Source organism: Pristiophorus japonicus, chromosome 23 (genome assembly GCF_044704955.1).
Source record: "Pristiophorus japonicus isolate sPriJap1 chromosome 23, sPriJap1.hap1, whole genome shotgun sequence".
NCBI classification, from domain to species: Eukaryota; Metazoa; Chordata; class Chondrichthyes; family Pristiophoridae; genus Pristiophorus; species Pristiophorus japonicus.
In genome coordinates this window covers 34,368,791-34,392,043 of record NC_091999.1, presented here as the reverse complement: position 1 = coordinate 34,392,043, position 23,253 = coordinate 34,368,791, and the positions used below count along the sequence as shown (strand labels likewise).

The 23,253-nt window shown below is 43.0% G+C and overlaps 1 protein-coding gene and 2 non-coding genes across 3 annotated transcripts in view; all 3 read left to right on the top strand.

Moving 5' to 3' along the window:
- Positions 1-10,137, top strand: part of LOC139235476 (probable G-protein coupled receptor 139) — a 53,417-nt gene extending 43,280 nt beyond the window's left edge. The window contains exon 2 of the mRNA XM_070866571.1: positions 9,230-10,137. Within this exon, the coding sequence (XP_070722672.1) occupies positions 9,230-10,137 (908 nt within the window). The remainder of the gene's footprint in view (positions 1-9,229) is intronic.
- trnal-uag (transfer RNA leucine (anticodon UAG)) lies at positions 1,403-1,488 on the top strand. The gene has a single exon. It is a non-coding gene; the product is annotated as a tRNA-Leu (tRNA).
- On the top strand, positions 3,811-3,893 carry trnal-uaa (transfer RNA leucine (anticodon UAA)). The gene has a single exon. It is a non-coding gene; the product is annotated as a tRNA-Leu (tRNA).
- Positions 10,138-23,253: the final 13,116 nt, after the last annotated feature.

Sequence of the window (23,253 nt, the reverse complement as noted above, 5' to 3'; positions counted from 1 at the left end):
TCTCCTTGTCACTTTCTTTATGATTGTCTTTCTCTCACTCTTTCCCTCTTTCTCTTTATAGATCACACACACAGGTCTCTTCAGATGTATGTGTTTGAGCGTCTTTTTCTCACTCAGTCTGCCTCTCGTTTTCAGTCTCACACTTGCTGTCTCTCGTTGTCTCGATCTCGCTGTCTGTCTCTCCCTGTTTGTCGGTTTGTCTCTGTCTCGCAATGTGTCTGTCGACTTCTCATGGTGTCCATTTCTATTCACAGCTCGAATATTGCTTTGACAAAACCCATGCGCATCAATTCCTCGTGGGAAAGTGGTGAATGTCCCCACCTGTCACTCGGGAGACCACGGTTCCATTCCCTAACGGGGAAGCTGCATTTTACAAAAGGCAGAATTTTGCTTCTGTTTCTTGGTATAGATTCATATTAAAAAGTTTCAGAGCAATACAGAGCAGCGAAAATACAGCCTCTTCCAGATTTTTAGCAAACGGTGACTTTTTCACTATTCTGTGGCCGTCTGCTGCACAGAGATGGAAGGTGGAGTTTTAACTGAGTAACATTTAAAAAGGCAGCGAGCCAGTAGTCGTGGCCCATTGGTTAAGGCCATAGACTAAAAATCCATTCGGGTTTCCCCGCATAGATTTGAATCCTGCCGACTCCGTTTCTCAGCATATTTCATTCTGTTTGACAATTTAACCAGGTCCCTGCAAAACTGATTCTGAGATAGACGGAACAACGTCCCACACCTTTCAATGCCGCCGCTATTTTCTTTCTTTCATTAATCTGCAATATTCACGATACATACGGATCGAAAATCGCAAAGATCAGCCAAAGTTGCGACAGTGATTCAGCCTGTCTATATCTCGAGATGTCTCAGGCATCTGTGCATGTCCGTTGGAGCGTGTAAATTTTTGTGTGTGCGTCTCTGTGTCTGTCTATCTGTAAAAATGTCTATGTGTATGTGCAACTGTCTGTGGAAATCATCACCATGAATTTGGTGTGTCCCGGAACTTAAAAAAAAGACTTGGGAAAGTAATATGGCTGTGAACTTTTGTCTCAGCTTTGGTTCAGTGGCAGTATTATTGACTGAATCAGGAGTTTGTGTGTTCAAGTCGCACTCCTGAGACTTGAGCAGAAATCTTGGCTAACACTCAACTGCACCATTTGGGGAATTTTGCATTGTTGAAACTGTTGACTTTCGGATGAAATGTTAAATTGAAGCTCCGTCTGCGCACTCGGGTGGTTGTGAGAGGTCCCAGAGCATTACTCGAAAAAGAATAGGAGAGTTTCCCCCGTGTCAATTTTCCCAAAAATGTTCGGATATAATCCCGGAAACCCGATGTGTTTGTGTGTGTCTGTGGAGGTGGAGTTGAAGCCCAGATTCTCACATAGACAGAATCCAATCGCTGACGGCATCAGGATGGCTGAGTGGTTAAGGCGTTGAGCTTAGGATCCAATGGGTTTATACCCGCGTAGGGTTCGAACCCCACTCCTTGTAATTGCTTAATTAAACAGTGATTTCTCCTATTCTGCTCAGTGATAACTGATTTTCATCTGTTGCATTTGCATTTTTCTGTAGCTCGGTGACAATCTGAGCAGATAATTAAATGAAATTGCGAAATGTATCTGTATCGCTCAGTCTCTGCCTCTCGCTCTGTCTTTAGAGAGCTGCATATGTATTTGTGTGTTTGAGTCTTTGTCTCGCTCAGTCTGCCTCTCTCTGATTCACTCTGTCTGTCCCTGTTTCTCTGTTTGTCTCTGTCTCTCAATCTGTCTCCTTCACACGGTATCCAGTTCTGTTCCAATGGGATTCTGTCATACTCTCTGTCTGACTGGCTCGTTCCTTCCCATCATCTATGCCTTTGCCTGTCTCTGCTCGTCCCTGTCTCTAAACTGATGAGTATTTCCATCATTTTCTGTTTTTGTCTCGATGTCTCTCTCTCTCTATTTATCTTTCTCTCTATCTGTCTCCCTCTTTGTCTCTCTCCTTATCCCTGTCTTTGTCTCACTCTTTCCCTCCCTCTCTTTATAAATCACACAAACACATCTCTGTATATGTATGTGTTTGAGTCTTTGCCTCACTCAGTCTGACCCTAACTCTCAGTCTCAAACTTTCTGTATCTCTCTGTCTCTACCTCGCTGTCTGTTTCTCCCTGTTTTGCTGTTTTTCTCTGTCTCTCAATGTGCCTGTCTCTTTCTCACGGTGTCCAGTTGTGTTCCAATGGGATTCTCTCAATCTCTCTGTCTGACTATCTCACTCTTTCCCATCATCTCTGTCTATCTATGTCTCTGCCTGCCTGTCTCTCTTTGCCTGTCGCTGGTAGTTCCTGTCTCTAACCTGCTGAGAATTTCCAACATTTTCTTTTTATTTCTTTGTCTCTCTGTCTATATGTCGCTCTCTCTCCATCTGTCTCTCTCCTTGTCACTGTCTTTATGATTGTCTTTCTCTCACTCTTTCCCTCTTTCTCTTTATAGATCACACACACAGATCTCTTTAGATGTATGTGTTTGAGAGTCTTTTTCTCACTCAGTCTGCCTCTCGTTTTCAGACTCACACGTGCTGTCTCTCGTTGTCTCGATCTCGCTGTCTGTCTCTCCCGGTTTGTCGGTTTGTCTCCGTATCGCAATGTGTCTGTCGACTTCTCATGGTGTCCAGTTCTATTCACAGCTCGAATATTGCTTTGACAAAACCCATGCGCATCAATTCCTCGTGGGAAAGTGGTGAATGTCCCCACCTGCCACACGGGAGACCACGGTTCAATTCCCTAAAGGGGAGGCTGCATTTTACAAAAGGCAGAATTTTGCTTCTGGTTCTTGGTATAGATTCATATTAAAAAGTTCCAGGGCAATACAGAGCAGCAAAAATACAGCCTCTTCCAGATTTCGAGCAAACGGTGCCTGTTTCACGACTCTGTGGTCGTCTGCTGCACAGAGATGGATGGTTGAGTTTTAACTGAGTAACATTTAAAGAGGCAGCGAGCCAATCGTCGTGGCCCAGAGGTTAAGGCAATAGACTAAAAATCCATTCGGGTTTCCCCGCATAGATTTGAATCCTGCCGACTCCGTTTTTCAGCATATTATATTCTGTTTGACAATTTAACCAGGTCCCTGCAAAACTGATTCTGAGATAGACGGAACAACGTCCCACACCTTTCAATGCCGCCGCTATTTCCTTTCTTTCATTAATCTGCAGTATTCACGATACATACGGATAGAAAATCGCAAAAATCAGCCAAAGTTGCGAAGGTGATTCAGCCTGTCTATCCCTCGAGATGTCTAAGGCATCTGTGCATGTCCGTTGGTGCGTGTAAATTTGTGTGTGTGTGTGTGTCTGTGTCTGTCTATCTGTAGAAATGTCTATGTGTATGTGCAACTGTCTGTGGAAATCATCACCATGAATTTGGTATGTCCTGGATCTTAAAAAAAAGAATTGGGGAAAGTAATATGGCTGTGAACTTTTGTCTCAGCTTTGGTTCAGTGGCAGCATTCTTGACTGAATCAGGAGTTTGTGTGTTCAAGTCGCACTCCTGAGACTTGAGCATATAATCTTGGCTAACACTCAACTGCAGCACTTGGGGAATTTTGCATTGTTGAAACTGTTCACTTTCGGATGAAATGTTAAATTGAAGCTCCGTCTGCACTCGGGTGGTTGTGAGAGGTCCCAGAGCATTACTCGAAAAAGAATAGGAGAGTTGCCCCCGTGTCAATATTCAGAAAAATCTTCGGAAATGCTCCCTGAAGCCCGATGTGTTTGTGTGTGTCTGTGGTGGTGGAGTTGAAGCCCAGATTCTCACATAGACAGAATCCAATCGCTGACGGCACCAGGATGGCCGAGTGGTTAAGGCGTTGGGCTTAAGATCCAATGGGTTTATACCTGCGCGGGTTCGAACCCCACTCCTGGTATTTACTTAATTAAATAGAGATTTCTCCCATCCTGATCAGTGATAAATGATTTTCATCTGTGGCATTTGCATTTTTCTGTAGCTTGGTGACAATCTGAGCAGATAATGAAATGAAATTGTGAAATGTATCTGTATCGGTCAGTCTCTGCCTCTCGCTCTCTCTTTCGAGAGCTGAATATGTATTTGTGTCTTTGAGTCTTTGTCTCGCTCAGTCTGCCTCTCTCTGATTCACTCTGTCTGTCCCTGTTTCTCTGTTTGTCTCTGTCTCTCAATCTGTCTCCTTCACACGGTACCCAGTTCTGTTCCAATGGGATTCTGTCATACTCTCTGTCTGACACTCTCGTTCTTTCCCGTCATCTATGTCTGTCCATGTCTTTGCCTGTCTCTGCTCGTTCCTGTCTCTAACCTTATGAATATTTCCATCATTTTCTGTTTTTGTCTCGATGTCTCTCTCTCTATTTATCTTTCTCTCTATCTGTCTCCCTCTTTGTCTCTCTGCTTGTCCCTGTCTTTCTCTCACTCTTTCCCTCTTTCTCTTTATAAATCACACAAACACATCTCTGTATATGTATGTGTTTGAGTATTTGCCTCACTCAGTCTGACTCTCCCTCTCAGCCTCAAACTTTCTGTCTCTCTCTGTCTCTACCTCGCTGTCTGTTTCTCCCTGTTTCGCTGTTTGTCTCTGTCTCTCAATGTGCCTGTCTCTTTCTCACGGTGTCCAGTTGTGTTCCAATGGGATTCTCTCAGTCTCTCTGTCTGACTGTCTCACTCTTTCCCATCATCTCTGTCTATCCATGTCTCTGCCTGCCTGTCTCTCTTTGCCTGTCGCTGGTAGTTCCTGTCTCTAACCTGCTTAGAATTTCCAACATTTTATTTTTATATCTTTGTCTCTCTGTCTATCTGTCGCTCTCTCTCCATCTGTCTCTCTCCTTGTCACTGTCTTTATCATTGTCTTTCTCTCACTCTTTCCCTCTTTCTCTTTATAGATCACACACACAGATCTCTTTAGATGTATGTGTTTGAGAGTCATTTTCTCATTCAGTCTGCCTCTCGTTATCAGTCTCACACTTGCTGTCTCAGGTTGTCTCGATCTCGCTGTCGATCTCTTCCAGTTTGTCGGTTTGTCTCTGTCTCTCAATCTATCTATCGACTTCTCATGATGTCCAGTTCTATTCACAGCTCGAATATTGCTTTGACAAAACCCATGCGCATCAATTCCTCGTGGGAAAGTGGTGAATATTCCCACCTGTCACACGGGAGACCACGGTTCAATTTCCTAACGGGGAGGCTGCATTTTACAAAAGGCAGAATTTTGCTTCTGTTTCTTGGTATAGATTCATGTTAAAAATTTCCAGAGCAATATAGAGCAGCAAGAATACAGCCTCTTCCAGATTTTTAGCAAACGATGACTTTTTCACGATTCTGTGGCCGTCTGCTGCACAGAGATGGATGGTTGAGTCTTAACTGAGTAACATTTAAAAAGACAGCGAGCCATTAGTCGTGGCCCAGTTGTTAAGGCCATTGATTAAAAATCCATTCGGGTTTCCCCACATAGATTTGAATCCTGCCGACTCCGTTTCTCAGCATATTTCATTCTATTTGACAATTTAACCAGGTCCCTGCAAAACTGATTCTGAGATAGACGGAACAACGTCCCACACCTTTCAATGCCGCCGCTGTTTTCTTTCTTTCATTAATCTGCAATATTCACGATACATACGGATAGTAAATCACAAAAATCAGCCAAATTTGCGACAGTGATTCAGTCTGTCTGTCCCTCGAGATGTCTCAGGCATCTGTGCATGTCCGTTGGTGCGTGTAAATTTGTGTGTGTGTGTATCTGTGTCTGTCTATCTGTAAAAATGTCTATGTGTATGTGCAACTGTCTGTGGAAATCATCACCATGAATTTGGTATGTCCTGGAACTTAAAAAAAAGACTTGGGGAAAGTAATATGTCTGTGAACCTTTGTCTCAGCTTTGGTTCAGTGGCAGCTTTCTTGACTGAATCAGGAGGAATCATTTTTTATGCAGCGTGTTGTTGTGATCTGGAATGCAATGCTTGAAAGGGTGGTGGAGGCAGATTCAATAGTAACTTTCTAAAGGGAATTCGATAAGTACTCTAAGGTGGAAATAGCACGGTTCCGAGAGGAGAACAGTGGATAGCTCTGTCAAAGAGCCTGCACAGGCACGATGGGCCGAATGGTTTACTTCTGTGCTGTATCATTCACTGCTTGGCCCTTGGCCTCCTACTTCAGATTGGAGCAACCCCTTGGTCATTTTACTGGAGCCGGTCAACCAGTGGCTCATTTGCTCCTCCACGATGTTTCCGTGTAACTCCTAATCCCATCTTCAAACCGGGAGCCAAAATCCAAATTTAACCCGACCGTTCATCATCCCTTGTGGCACAGTCCACATTCACCACCTCTGAAATGATTCACAACATTTAACGTGTCTTTTACAATCTTCTTCTTGTTGCATGTCCGATTCTGAATGGTTGGCTCCCATTAAAAACTCCGTCACCACCTATCCCGCAGGCTATAAGCTCATCCCCGACTGTCCCTTAGTGGCTCCCATTAAACGCTCCCTCAACACGTTTCACGCAGGTTCTAGACAGACCCCGGCTCTCACTGAGTGGCTCCCATTAAACGCTCCCTCACCAACTATGCCGCAGGTTATAAGCTCACCCCCGGCTGTCACTGAATAACTCACATTAAAGGCTCCCTCACCACCTATCCAATGAGTTATAGACTCACCCCCAGCTCTCACTGAGTGGCTCACACTAAATGCTCCCTCACTACCTATCCCACAAGTTATGGACTAACACCCGGCGCTCACTGACTGGCTCACACTAAACGCTCCCTCACTACCTATCCCACAAGTTATGGACTCACCCCCGGCTCTCATTGAGTGGCTCCCATTAAACACTCCCTCACCACCTATCCCACAAGTTATGGACTAACACCCGGCGCTCACTGACTGGCTCACACTAAACGCTCCCTCACTACCTATCCCACAAGTTATGGACTCACCCCCGGCTCTCATTGAGTGGCTCCCATTAAACAGTCCCTCACCACCTATCCCACAGGTTATGGACTCACCCACGGCTCTCACGGAGTGGCTCACACAATACTCTCCATCACCTTCTATCCCACAGGTTATGGACTCACCCCCAGCTCTCATTAAGTGGCTCTCATTAAACACTCCCTCACCACCTATCCCGCAGTTTATAGGCTCACCCCCGGCTCTCAACGAGTAGCTTACACTATACGCTCCCTCACCACCTATCCCGCAGTTTATAGGCTCATCCCCGGCTCTCAAGGAGTGCTTACACTATACGCTCCCTGACCACCTATGCCACAAGTTATAGACTGACCCCCGGTTCTCACTTGGTGGTTCCCATTAAACACTCCCTCACCACCTATCCCGTAGGTTATAGACTCATCCCCGGCTGTCACTGAGTAGCTCCCATTAAACGCTCCCTCACCACCTAACCCACAGGTTATGGACACACCCCCGGCTGTCACTGAGTGGCTCATGTTAAACGCTCCCTGAACACGTATCACGCATATTATAGACTGACCACGGCTCTCACTGAGTGGCTCCCATTTAACGCACCCTCACCAAGTATTCATCAGGTTATAAACTCACCCCCGGCGGTCACTGAATGGCTCCCATTAAACGTGCCCTCACCACCTATCCAATGGGTTATAGACTCATCCCCAGCTCTCACTGACTGGCTGAGACTAAACGCTCCCTCACCACCTATCCCGCTGTTTATAGACTCACCTCAGCTCTCATGGAGTGGCTCACACTATATGCTCATTCACCACCTATCCCACAGTTTATAGGCTCACCCCCGGCTCTCACTGAGTGGTTCCCATTAAACGCTCCCTCACCACCTGTCCAATGGGTTATAGACTCACCACCAGCTCTCACTGAGTGGCTCACACTAAATGCTCCCTCACCACTTGTCCCGCATTTTATGGACTCACCCCCGGCACTCATTGAGTGAATCCCATTAAACGCTCCCTCACCACCTATCCCGCAGTTTATAGACTCACCTCGGCTCTCATGGAGTGGCTCACACTATACGCTCCCTCACCAGCTATCCCACAGTTTATAGGCTCACCACCGGCTCTCACTGAGTGCTTCACATTAAATGCACCCTCACCACCAATCCCACAGATTATGTACTCGCACCCGGCGCTCACTGACTGGCTCCCATTAAACGCTCCCTCACCACCTATCCCACAGGTTATGGACTCACCCCCGGCTCTCACTGAGTGGCTCCGATTAAACACTCTCTCACCACTTATCGCGCAATTTATAGACTCACCCCCAGCTCTCAAGAAGTGGCTCACACTATACGCTCCCTCACCTTCTATCTCACAGGTTATGGACTCACCTCTGGCTCTCACTGAGTGGCTCCCATACAACGCTCCCTCACCACTTATCCTACAGTTTATAGGCTCAACCCAGCTGTCACTGACAGGTTCTCTGCAGTGACGCCATTACAGTGATACTGGATACCATGACACTGTCTAATGGTCAAGGAACAACTGGACCGAGTGCTGGGAGTTGTGCCCTGGCCATCATTTGTCCCTCAACCAATATCACAAAGGTGCAGTTTTCTGGTCAATGATCTCATTGCCTTTTTTCACCGCCCATTAGCAGAATGGCTGCTCCATTAACCAGATAGCAACAATCGTAATTTGGAGTCATTCCACATGGGAATTTTACGATTCTCCTGAGGTGTAAATAGCAGTCGATCGCACTCTTTCTACCATCAATTTTCAAGGTGACATTATGTTTAGCTTGTCCTATTTAATGTTGGGATAAATTATTCATTAACTATTAGTTTATGTCTGTTCTTTACTATAGTCAGTTTCGCTCTCCTTCTCTTTTTGTGCCGAGTTCAGGCGATTATAGCTTCAAGTCTATCGAGCAAAACGCTTTCCCTGCGATTCCATATTGTAAAGCTCTGCTGATCTGGCAAATTGATTGGTTTCCATCAACTGATCAGGTAATGAACTCAGAAACCATGTCCAGTCAAACTAAGACTTTGAATGGCTATGGAGGCTGGGTCACTGGAGATAATTAAGGCGGAGATAAACAGATTTTTGAGCGATAAGTGAAAGAAGGTTTCGGGGGGGTGGGCAAGGAAGTGGAGCTGATCCATGATCAAATCAGCCATGATCTTATTAAATGGCGGAGCAGGCCCGGGGGAGGGGGGTGCGGTGGGAGGCAAATTGCCTACTCCTGCTCCTATTTCATATGTGCTTATGTTCTTATGATAGTCGTCTGATGTGTAATTTCCATTTTGCTCCTTTTTGCAGCGAACATCGCGGCGATTGTGATCCTGTCTCGAGGAAGGTGCGGTCTCTCCACGTGTATCACTCGGTACCTGGTGTTCATGGCGGTGACCGATCTCCTGGTCATTATCACCGCTGTGATATTGAATAGAATTGGTGGTATCTATTTCCGGAATAGCATTCTGTCCACCACACCAGCGTGCAGCATCAGCACTGTGCTCATTTATTCATCAAGAGACAGTTCTGTCTTGTTAACGGTCGCGTTCACCTTTGATCGATTTGTGGCCATTTGTTGCCAGAAGCTGAAAACAAAATACTGCACCGAGACAACGGCGGCTGTGGTGATAGGAGCGGTCTGTGCCCTGAGATGTTTAAAAAACATCCCTTTCTACTTCACGTATGAACCATTATTTACTATTAATAAGGTGGCCTGGTACTGCAACATAAAACTTACTTTTTATGTTTCACCCGCTTGGACAGCGTTTGACTGGCTGGACCGTATTCTAACCCCGTGTGCACCGTTCCTCCTGATGTTACTGCTCAATGCTGTGACCGTCAGATACATTCTAGGGGCAAGTAGCGCCCGCAGGAGACTCCGGGCCCAAAACAATGGAGAGAGTCAGAGTGATCCAGAGATGGAGAGCCGGCGAAAGTCCATAATTTTACTCTTCACCATCTCGGGAAGTTTCATCCTGTTGTGGTTGACGTATGTTATCAATTTTCTCTATGTCCGAATTGAAAACAATAATTATTTCACAGGTTTTAATTTCAATGACCCCAAATTTATTCTGCAGGAAAGTGGAAACATGCTTCAGCTCCTAAGCTGCTGCACTAACACGTTTATTTATACAGTGACTCAGAGTAACTTCAGACAGCAGTTAAAGAACGCGCTGAAATATCCATTGAATCTAGTTGTTAAATTACTTCTATAACGAAACTAGCTATTCCAGCACTCAACCACCATTAAGCTCTGCACTGTAGTCTTTCGTTCCAATTCTCCAAACCCGCTGGTCATTCCTATTCTCCACAGTGGAAACATGCACTTTATCACCCAATTTAATGTTGTAAACTGATTTATTTTATTTCCAAGTGACCCGTCATGTCCTATGGATGCTGACACTTACCTTAGTGCAGTAAGTCAGTTGTATCTTTAGGAATAGCTTGGTTTTTGAGGTGGATGCACTGCCGTGGTAGCCCTCTTGCACCTCAGTTAGAAGAATGTGGGTTCAAGTCCCATTACAGGCTGACCCGCAGTGCAGTACTGATGGAATGCTTCTTTGTCAGATGGTGCTGTCTTTCAAGTGAGACTTTAAACCGAGGTTCCGTCTTCCCTCTCAGGTGGATGCCAAGGATCTGAGTGTATTATTTTCAAGAAGTGAGTAAATGTTCTGCCGATGCCCGGACCAATGCTTATCGCTCAACAAATATCAGCAAAACTGATTATATGCGCCTGTATTTATTTATCGGTATGTGGAACTTTGCTGAGTGCAAATCTGCTGCCACGATTCCCTGCATTACAACAGTGACTACACTTCAATATAAAGCACTTTGGAACTTCCCTGGGTGTGAAGCTCCATGGAACCTCCGTGGGAGTAAAACACTTTGGAACCTTCCTGGGTGTAAAAAACTTTGGATCCTCCCTGGGACTGAAATACTTTGGAACCTCCCTGGGAGAAAAACACTTTGGAACATACCTGGGTGTAAAACACTTTGGAACCTCACTGGGTGTAAAGCTCCAGGGAACCTCCCTGGGTGTAAATCGCCTTGGAACCTCCCTGGGTGTAATACATTTTGAAACCTCCCTGTGGGTGTCAAACACTTTGGAACCACCCCCCATCCCGGGTGTAAAATACTTTGGAACCTCTCTGGGAGTAAAACACATTGGAACCTTCCTGGGTGTAAAACACTTTGGAACCTCCCTGGGTGTAAAACACTTTGGAACCTCCCTGGGTGTAATGCTCTTTGGAACCTCCCTGGGTGTAAAACACTTTGGAACCTCCCTAGGTGTAAAACACTTTGGAACCTCCCTGGGAGTAAAATACTTTGGAACCTCCCTGGGTGTAAAACACTTTGGAACCTCCCTGGGTTTAAAATACTTTGGAACCTCCCTGGGTGTAATGCTCTTTGGAACCTCCCTGGGTGTAATGCACTTTGGAACCTCCTTGGGTGTAATGCGCTTTGGAACCTGCCTGGGTGTAATGCTCTTTGGAACCTCCCTGGTTGGAAAACACTTTGGAACCTCTCTGCATGAAAACATTTTGGAACCACCCTGGGTGTAAAACACTTTGGAACTTGCCTGGCTGTGAAACACTTTGGAACCTCCGGGTGTAAAACACTTTGGAACCTCGCTGGATGTAAATTTCTTTGGAAACTCCCTGGGTATAAATCTCTTTGGAAGCTCCCTGCGTGTAAAACACTTTGGATCCTGCCTGGGGATACATATCTTTGGAAACTCCCTGGGTGTGAAGCACTTTGGAACCTCACTGGGTATGAAACACTTTGGAACCTCCCTGAGTGTAAGTATCTTTGGAACCTCCCTGGGTGTAAATATCTTTGGAGCATCTCTGGGTGTAAAGCACTTTGGAACCTCCCTCGCTGTAAAGCTCCATTGAACCTCCCTGGGTGTAAAGCCCTTTGGAACCTCTCTCGGTGCAAAGCACTTGGAACGTCTCTGGGTGTAAAGCCCTTTGGAACCTCCCTGGGTGTAAAGCACTTTGGAACCTCCCTGGTTGTAAAGTTCTTTAGTACCTTCCTGCATGTCACACTCGTTTGGTCAACCCTGGCTGCAACGCCCTTTGGAGCATCCCGATAGGTTGGACAGACAAGTTCATTACTGCTCCCAGATGAGAACAGCTTCGTTGTTCTATCCTCCTATTGCCCACCGCTCAGCCGCAGTCCTTTGTCCGTACAGCTGAGATTGGACATTGCATCAGGAAAGGGAAAAGGATTGAAACTGCAGCGAGTGAGTTGTGTCCCGAAAATGGAATACTGTTATTTTGCCTCTTGCAGAGATAAGCTATAATTTTATTATCCCTCTTTCGTTCTCCTTTTTACCAAATTTGCTGTCTCCACTTTAAACACAAGTAGCTGTATCCATTAATGAGAGAGCTACAGGCCCGAATCTTAAACTTAACACTGCCAGCTCACTTGGATGTACAAAATGTCCCTCGTTGTTTTCACTTGGAATAGACTAAACGGGCAAGGAATAATTGCTCCATTACTGATACAGTAAATATTAGGAAATATATTCTCCATCGTTAGTTCTAGCGAAATTGAAAGAATGTTTGTACAATATTTCGCTAGAAATCTCCGAAAAATAAAACTGTAAAGTGTCTACACACAAAAGTGGGACTACGTCTCGGTCACAGCTTTTTCGTAATGTTGTTCTGTTGCATTAATCGTTGATTAATGTAAACAACACGCACTTTTACATCGCAATCTCTGCCTGTTGTAATTTGAAGAACAACTCTTCAGTCTTACATGTGATGAACCTCCCCTATCCATTCCAGCTGCCTCTGTTCCAATGAAATGATAAGAATATATACACTGAGACTGTGAAATAGGAACGTGAAGGGTAAGTGTTAGAGAAAACATGGTGATGTACTGGGCCAACGGATTACCAGGCACTGACTGGCACTTGTTCAATGTATAAATATACACTGTGAACTTTATGGCTTTAAAGGAATGTTTGCAATTCACCAAGTCAACACGTTTCTCTTCCGTGTGCTATTCGCTGATACCAAAAAATAACTGCTTCATGTCATTCTGGCTAATATATCATTCCTCTTGCGCGGTGCACAACAACAATAAATTACATTTATTCAGCGCCATTAACATAGTAAAGAATCTCAAGGCACTTCACAGGACCTTTATCGAACAAAATGTGACAACGAGTCACTTAAGGAGATATTAGCGCAGGTGATCAAAAGTTTGGACAAAGAGGTAGGGTATAAAGAGCGTGTTAAAGAAGGAGAAGGCGTCCGAGAGGCGTAGATGTTTAGGGAGGGAATTTGAAAGCTTATGCCTTTTCAGCTGAAGGTATAGCTGTCAAAGGTTGAGCGATTAAGAACACAAGAAATAGGAGCAAGCATAGGCCATTTGGCCCGTCGAGCCTGTTCCGCCATTTATTAAGATCATGGCTGATCTGATCACGGAATCAATTCCACTTCCTTGATCGCTCCCCATCACCCTTTACACCCTAATCACACACAAATCTGCCTATCTCCGCTTAAAAATATTCAGTGACCCAGCCTCCACAGCTTTCCTTGGCAGAGAAATCCAGAGATGTAATACACACTGAGAGAAAAATTCCTCCTCATTTCCGCTCTGAATGGGCGACCCCTTATTTTAAAACTATGCCCCCTAGCTCTTGAATAACCCACGAGGGGAAAAATCCTCTCTGCATCTACCGTGACGAGCCCTCTCAGTATCTTGTATGTTTCAATAAGATCAACTCTCATTCTTCTAAACGCCAAGGAGTATATGCCCAACTTGCTCAACCTTTCTTCACAAGTCAACCTGTTCATCTCAAGAAGCAACCTAGTGAACCATCTCTGAATAGCCTCCAATGCAAGTATATAGTGCTTGTATAATGAGACCAAATTCGTACACAGTACTCTAGGAGTGTTCTCACCAATACTTTACACAGTTTTTGTAGGACTTGTCTGCTTTTATACTCTTTACACCTTGCAATAAAGGTTAACATTCCATTTGCCTTCCCAATAATTTGCTGTATCTGCATACCAAAGTTTTATGTTTCATGCACACGGACCCCAGTTCACTCTGTACTGCAGCATTTCGCAATTACTCTCCATTTAAATAATAATTTGCTTTTTTATGTTTCCTGCCAGATTTTCTGTGTCCTCCTCACAATTTGCTTTCCCACCCATCATTGTATCATTAGCAAACATGACAACATTACATGGACCCTTCATCCAAATAATTATTATAGATTGTAAATAGTTGAGACACTTGCACCGCAGTCTTTATCATTTGCCAACCGGAAAATGTTGCATTATTCCAGACTCTATGTTTTCTGTTCGGTAGCCAGTCCGCTATCCATGGTAATATATTTCCCCAAACCCCGTGCACTCTTATCTTGTGCAGTAACCCTTTATGTGGCACTTTATAGACTGCCTTCTGGAAATCCAAACACATCACATCCACTGGTTCCCCCTTTTATATCCTCAAACAACTCCAGAAAATTTGTCGATCATGATTTCCCTTGCATAAAACACAGCTGACTCTGCTTGACTTTATTATTGGTTTCCAAATGTCCTGCTATTGCTTGCTTAATAATGAACTCCAGCAATTATCCAATGACAGATATTAGGCTAACTAGTCTATAGTTTCCTGCTTTCTATCTGCCTCCTTTTCAAATAGGGTTGTTGCATTGGCGGTTTTCCAATCCACCGAACCCTCTACAAACTCCAGGATATTTTACTAGATTAGAACCAATGCATCCAGTATCTCCGCAGCAACTTCTGTTAAGACCCTAGGATGCAGGCCACTAGGTCCAGATGACTTGTCCATCTTTAGTCGCCATATTTTACCGAGTGCTTTTACTTTAGTGATAAGGATAGTTTAAAGTTCCTCCCTCCCTATACACCCTTGATTATTTTTATTGCGATGTTTTTATTCTACCATAAAAACCGATACAAAATATGTATTCAAAGTATTAGCCACTTCCCTGTTCCCCATTATTTTTTCACCAGTCTCATCATGTAAGGGACCAATGTTTACTTTTGCTACTCTCGTCCTTTGTTTATACCTGTTGAAGCTCTTACTGTCTGTTTGTTTATATTTCTTGCTAATTTACTCTCATAATCTATCTTTCCCCTCTGAGTTTTTTTTTTAGTCATCCTTTGCTGTTAAAAAAAATTCCCAATCCTCTGGCCTCCCAGTTACCGGAGATATTCAAGAGGCCAGAACTGGAGCAGCGCAGGGATCTCGTAGGAGAGTCCGGTTGGAGGAGACTACAGAGGTCGGGAGAGGCGAGACCGTAGAGGGATTGGAAAACAAGAATTAATGTTATAAAATCGAGCATTTATCAGACGAGGAGCCAATGTAGGTCAGCGAGCACAGGGATGATTGGTAAGCAGGATTTATAGCGAATTAAACCATGGACAGCAGCGTCTTGGATGATCTAACGTTTACGGTGGGGTAGAATGTAGGTAAGCTGCAAGGAGTGCATTGCAAAGTCAAGTCTAGATGTCAAAAAGCAATGGCTCATGTTTTCAGCAGCAGCTGAGATGAGGCAGAGATAGATTTTGCGAAGTTATGGAGTTCGGAGTAGGCGATCGTGGTGATGGATCAGTAATGTGGTAGGGTGCACATTCAATGTTCAATTATGGCACCAAGATTACGATCAGTCTCGTTCAGGCTCAGAAAGTTACCAGGTCGAGTCAGTAATTAGGGAACGGGGTTTGTGCCAGAGACCAAAGACAATGATATTTAGTACTGGATGTAGCACAGGCTGTTTGACAAATCTGATAGAGTTTAGGTGTCGAGAGACCAGATGATGAGGTAAAGCGTGGTGTCATCAGCATACATGTGCAATCTGTAATATTGTGTTCGGATATAATCGCCGAGGGGCAGCACGGAGATGGGAAGCATGAGTTGCCAAGGATAGATACTTGGGGAACATCAGAGGTAACAGTGCTGGAATGGGAATTGAAAGAGGTGCAGAATTGAACACAATACACTAAATGTGTTTTACCTACAGTCTTATATATGTACTTGTACTTCCACCTTTTTGTATTCCAGTTCGCTTGTAATAACTTGAGATAATGCCCAATATTCCATTAGCCTTTCTGAATATATTTTGTGCCTGTCCACTGAATTGTAGTGCTTCCTGTACGTGGGAAGCTCTCTGTTCCTCTCAAGTTCCAAGCTTCTCACAATTTAGTAAATACTCTGATCTATCTCTTTTAGGTCCAATTGGATGATCTCAAACATACTCACATTAAATTCCAACTGCCACAGTTTTGCCCGGTTTTGGATTATATCTCAATGTATTGGCATTAAGTATTATCTCATTGAAAGACGTACGATTCTCAGAGGGTTTGATAGGCTAGATGCTCAGACGGTGTTTCTCTTGCCTGGATGGTCTAGAAATAGGATGTTTCATCTCAGGAAGAAGGGTCGACCATTGAGGACTGAGATGAGGAGATTTTGTTTCGCTCAGAGGATTGCGATTCTTTAGAATTCTGTAACGCAGAGGACTGTGGATGTTCAGTCGTTGATTATATTCAATGCATAGAGTGATAGATATTTGGACGCAAATGTAATCATGTGATATGGGGATCAGGTGGAAAATTGGGGTTGAGGTCGAAGAACAGCCATGATCTTATTAATTGGCGCTCAGGGTCAAGGGGCCGTATGGTCGACTTCTGCGCCTATTTATTATGTTCTATGCTATTCAGCATTCTTTGCCAGACTTTGCATCAATACAGTTCAATTCCAATAGAGTGCTTTCCCATTCATCTCGCATTGTAGGCGTGTGATCTCCATTGGGCTGGGAAATCATTTTTCCCCTTGCAGATTAGGTCATTGAGCTATATCCAGGAACTGTGGGTTTTAGACTTTGCAACCATATCGCATAATGCCCTCACCCCACATCAACATAAACCAGTTAACTGCTAGATTTGCTTTTAAAATGAATTTCACATGGCTTCCTCCTGAATTTCGAGCAGGAATTTCCTGGATCCTAGTTACTTAACAATCACGCTGATCTATGAACCAGTATATGCCTCAATCTGGGAGCCAGTAACTTTCGCCCAAATTTGCATGGATCTTACAAGAGAGCATATACCCCATCCGATTTGATTCCCATTAACAAATAAATAAATTAGGGCGGGCTGTACAATCAACCTACTGCAGGATTTGATGCCCTGTAGAGGTTACAAGTTTTAATCTTGTTTTAATAAAGCTGTCAAAACTATACACCCGCAGCTAACCTTTGACTGCAGTGCATGCGTATGTCAATAATCAAACTTGTTAATAAATTAAACCTAATTTTCCACCAATCTTTGTTGTTTCTTGATATGGGCAACTGTCAGAAACCCGAATGTGAATTTTGCTACTGAAATATTTGACACCGAGCCGCATTAGGAGAAATTAGCGCAGGTACCAAAAGTTTGGTCAAAGAGGTAAGTTTTAAGGAGCGCCTTGAAGGAGGAAAGGGAGGTAGAGAGGCGGAGAGGTTTAGGGAGGGAGATCCAGAGCTTGAAGCCCAGGGAACAGAAGGCAGGGCCAACAATGGTTGTGCGATTATAATCAGGGATGCGCAAGAGGTCAGAATTAGAGGCTGGAAGAAAGTAGAGAGATTGGAGAGGCGATGCCATGGAGGGATTTCAAAATAAGGATGGTAATTTTGAAATTAAGGCATTACTTAACCAGAAACCAATGTAGCTCAGTGAGCCCAGGGGCGATGGGTGAGCAGGAAATGGGCAGCTAAGTTTTGGATACCTATCGTTTATGTAGGGTAGAATGTGGGAGGCCAGCTATGAGTGCATTGGAACAGACACATCTAGAGGTAACAAAAACATGGATGAGGGCGACAGCACCGGATGCGCTGAGGCAAGTGCTGTGGCCACGTCGTCAGAAGCTCATATCAGGGTCAAAATATGATATCAAGGTTTGCTTCAGTCTCAGACAGAAGTTGGGCAGAGGGATGGAGTCAGCTGCTCCAACGAAATCACGTTTCACACATTTATTTGAGTTATGATATTCTTTTATCATTTCCTCAGTAATGTATTCCAGCATGTGCCCGACGACTGAGTTCAGGCTACCTGACCTGTAGTTCACTTTTTTTTTATCTTTGCTCCATTTCTTGAATAGTGGCGTTATATTTATTACCTCCCAATCCACTGGGCCATTCTATTATCAGAAAAGTTTGGAAGATGACAACCAATGCATCCACTATCTCTGCAATCACCCCATGTAGAACCCTAGGGTGTCGGCAATCCGGTCGAATGTATTTGTAGGCCTTTAGTTATTTTGGTTTCTCAAGTACTTTTTCTCTACTGATATTAATGAATTTAAGTTCCTCACTCTTAATATTTCCTTGTTTTTCCATTGCTTTTTTATGTTTTTGTGTCTACTACTGTGAAGGCAGAAATAAAATATTTGTTTAAAGTCTATGCCATTTCATTATTTCACCTGTCCCAGCCTGTAAGGAACCAACACTTACTTTTGCTACTCTCTTCCTTTTTACATACTTGTAAAAGGTCTTACAATCTGTTTTTATCTTTCTTGCTACTTACTCAACATTTACCAAAAGATGTAGTAGAAAAACATCTATAAACTAGAAACTAGATGTCATAAAGATTAATTGTTGCGGAATACAAAAGGTCCGATGATGTCTAACAAATCAGCTTAATTTATTTGAGGAAGTAAATAAAGGGTAATGCAGTAGACGTAATGGCTCGGATTTTGCGGTTGCAATTGCAGCGAAACTGTCAGCGTTCACCACGTTTATCCTGTGAATCTGACAGCAACTTCTGTCTGATTCCTTCTCTTTCTAGACTACTCTTTATTCTAACGTGCCTTATCTCCCAGTTAAATTCGTGACATGTTTCTCCTCTCTGACACATCACCCTTGTTTCCCTCCCTCTGCCAAATAGGTTTGAACAGTAACAGTGTTACTGTGACCTCCTTTCATGTTTGGCTCTATGTTTCACCATGGCAACTCCACAACAAGCTTTTCATAGAATCTCTTAAAATCGCTTTAGGCCTGTATAATTTCTATTTGAATCCAGTCTAATGCATCCAACCCATTTGAGTAAAAGTGACTCACATCTGCTTGTTCCATTCACTGCATTCAATTCCCATGCGTGAAAATCAATGTTAATTTGTTTGTTTAAATAACTGACAAAAATAAATTTATGATGTGATCAAATCGTCTCTCGGACGAGTAACACCAGATATAAACAAAGGTACCTTTTTATGTGTCACAGAGAATGGCTCACAGAAAATGCATGCACCACAAAAGATCCTGATTTATACCATTTACAACATCGTTCTTGCAGCTCTCGGAGTCCCATGTAAGTTATTGTATTAATTTATTATTGATACAAATCGCTTACTTGTTGGAGTTAAGTTATAATTGTCTCGTTGTCTTAACCACCAATTCCTCCCTTAAAGTTGTATCCTTTCAGACAATAATGTATCCCAGCTTTCTGTTTTTTATTTTTTTGAAACAATTAGTTAACTTCCGATTCACACTCTTACACACACTCATACACACTCATGCACACAATGGATACAGGATTATTCTCCTTCACAACCGATTTTCAGCCTCGTATCTGAACCCGCCCAGGTTCATTTTATGGAACACAGCACTGATAGCCTTGCCGTTGTTTCTACAGGAAAATCCGAGACATTGTGTCTTACTTCTGATCAGTGCCTTGAAATGAGGTTTAAAAGCTTTGGCCCTGACTTTGCTAAAACAATTAAAGGCGAGGCTATCAGCGCTTACTCTTATTAAAAGTAAATCGGACATCAACTTGCGGCGTCCACACATGCAGAATCAAATGGTGAAATCAGAAAGTTGCCATCCGAGTTGCTTGGCTCCTACAGGAGCTTCCTGTATCCTTTAACCGGTACTTGCCGACAGACTCGGCTTTCAAATACACGGCGTGAAGTAGGAATAGTTATGTGATAGATACACACTTTACACCGCAGAATCATTTAGGGTAAGTCAATTGATATGTAAATTATTTTTAACGGCGAGATAATTATTAATGACAGTCAAGCTATCTCTCTGGGACTGTAACATAACGTTTACATATGCAGAGTCCTGTACCTTCAGTTGTTAATTTTTGTTAGAGATGTTCAATAAGTGTAAAAGATAAATATTTGTTATTTCTTTCACTTTTATCTCTCTCCCTTTACCCTAGCTTTCGTTGCTTCAATGTATTTCGCTTTACCTGATTGGTTTTGAAGTAACTATTCTAACTACACTTCTTGGTTCAGATTCTGCGGATTGTTCGATCTGATTGGTTAATTGTGGACAGCGTTTAACGAACAACGCTCGCCGTTCATTGTACTTACACTTGCCCACAGACTTTAAATGGATTTTTGCACTGGAACTTTTGGTCTGCAGAAATCCAAAACAGCGCCGATCAGTGTGTGTAGAGGACCAGTAACTGCGTATCTCCTTAACCAACCAGACTGAAAAAAATCCTTACACAGACATGCCAAGTTTGATCCAGGAAGTGTCAGTTATAATAGTTAATTAAAAGCCAAGTCATGGATACAAAGCAAAAGAAAGTGATGGAAAAAAAGGAGAGGATAAAGGAGAGGTACGGATTCTGCAGTTAGCTGCCCTCAATTAATACTGCCCACAATCATCTAGCGATCACTGTGGCATGGATTCCACCTTTCCCAACATTAATTTCATTCTGGTGTTACCTATAGGGGATCACTGGCGTGCAGCGACAGTGATGTCATCAATCAGGCTAAGAAGACGGTGACAATGAATAATTCTTTAAACAGCAACCCAGGAAGTAGAAAGCATGGATTGTCATTCACTTTTTAATCATTTAATAACAAGCGAAAATTATATTGGGACATACTCATGGCATTAAGAATGAAGCTGAAATATAAATTAAAAAAACTTAAAATATACATTTTATTAATTTAACAATCTAGGATTTTTTTCACAATGCAGAAATTTAACAGTCTACAACGTATTTATCCAATGCAAGAGAGCGTTTTCAACAGTAATTATGACTTGCTATGCCTTTAAACCCGCCGTTCGCCGCATTCAACAAGGCATAACGTTTTCAGTTTTTTAGATGCGATATTAGAGTGTAAAAGTGGAAGTTCACGTTAATTCCGATGATTTTAAGATTTCTTTCTTCGAGAGCTTCATCAGTGCATCCTATGGAGGAGCAGGGTATTACTTGCAGCAACTTCCAGATTTCGACATTTAAATCTGCGTCTTTGAACACTAGAATGTGCTGGTAGTTTCAGAAGTTAATGAAGGCAAACGCTGAGGGTTTCGTCATTCTTACAAAGACAAAGTCCTGGCCAAATTATTTGCTTGATTTTGATTTGATGATTCAATAAATTATTAATTCTTACCTTGACGTTGAAAGCTCATTTTCTGTTTTTATATTTTCATCATTTACCGTTGCTTTTTAATTTATTGTGATTTCACAGTTTCTTATTTTCCAATTAACTTCAATGTTCCATGTACTGCAACAAACTACCTTCACTTTTAACCCATTATTTGTCACGTTATTTTACTTTCACTCAGGTCTTTTGACAAACTTCAGTTGTAATTTCAAATGTTACTGTATTATTCCATACAAACATAAGAATATGTGAAAAAGAAGCAGGATTAAGCTACCTGGCCCCTCGAGCCTGCAACGCCAATTAATGAGATTATGGCTGATGTGATCATGGACGTCCCTTCCCGCTCCCCATAACCACTTCCGCTCTATTCAATGATCCAGCCTTCACAGCTCTCCGGGGTCGAGAATTCCTTATATTTAGAACACTCTGAGAGAAGAAATTCCTCCTCACCTCAATTTTAAATGGTCGGCCTTGATTCTGAATCTCTGTCCACTAGTTTAAGTTCCCCTGTGAGTGGAAATATCCTTTTTTGAACACCGACTAATGCAAGTATATCTTTCCTTAAATACGGAGCCCAAAGCTGTACGCAGTACTCCAGGTGTGGCCTCACCAATACCCTGTACAGTTGTTGGAGAACTTCTCTGCTTTATGTTCTATCCCTCTTGCAATAAAGGTCATCATTCCATTTGCCTTCTTGATTACTTGCTGCACCTGCATACTCACTCTTTGTTTTTCATGCACAAGGACCCCACAGGTACCTATGTACTGCAGGTCTTTGCAATGTTTCATGTCGTCCTCACAATTTACTTTCGCACTTATACAATTTGGTAATATGCCATGCATCGGTATCAATGGACACTATGTAGTTCTTTAAAATAAAGAGGCTACTACCTTCAGACACCATTCACACAAAGTCATATTGTAATTCTAATCTGCCATTTCTCTTACTTGCAGCGAATTTAGTGACGAAAGGGATCCCTTCCCAAGGAAGGTGTGGTCTCTCCAGATGTATCATTTTGTATCTGGTGTCGATGGGGCTGACCGATCTCCTGGTCATTATCATCGCTGTAATATGAAATAGGATCAGTATTACTTATTCGCCAGGTAGCTTCCTATCCATTACCCCGCTGTTTAATGTCAGTAGTGTATTAATATTTGCAGCCAGTTCGGCCTGGTTCACACATCGCTTTCACTTTCGATTAATTTGTAGCCACTTCTTGCAAAATCGTAAAACAAAATACAGCATCGAGAAAACGGCGGCTGTGGTTATATGAACAGTTTGTGCGCTGTGCTTTACATCCATTTTGATTATATCTATAAATCATCGTATATAATTAACACGATATCGTGTTACTGCAACGTTAAGTTACTTTTTTATACGCCTCCTTTATGGACAGCGTTTGACTGGAGTGGCTGCATTCTAGCCCCGTGGCTCCCGTTGATTCTGATCTTGCTGCTCAATGCTCTGACCGTTAGACGCATTCTAGGCCAGTAGAGCCCGCAGGAGACTTCGAGCCCACGGCAATGAAAATACTCAGAGTGAGCTAGAAACAGAGAACCGTAGAAATTCCATCGTTTTACTCTTCGCCATGTCAGGAAGTTTTAACTTATTATGGATTGCTATGTTGCAAAGGCATTATTTGTTGAAATTACAAAAGGTAATTATTCCGTTGGTTTATTTTCAGGTTATTTGTAACTATGCTGAAGCTTTTGAGTTCCTACACCAACACCTGTATTTATGCCATTATCCAGAATAAATTCAGACAACAGTTGAAGAATATGGTGACGTTTCCTCTCAATCTACTTGTTAAATGATTTACATAATTACAGAGATTGTAACATTGATTCTGTCCAATATCCCACGGTGCAGACTTTTACCAAACATATGCACTCACTACCTTTGCTTTCACACGGAACTCCCAGATTGCCTCTCGCTCCAAGATTGTTCCAAATACACACAACGT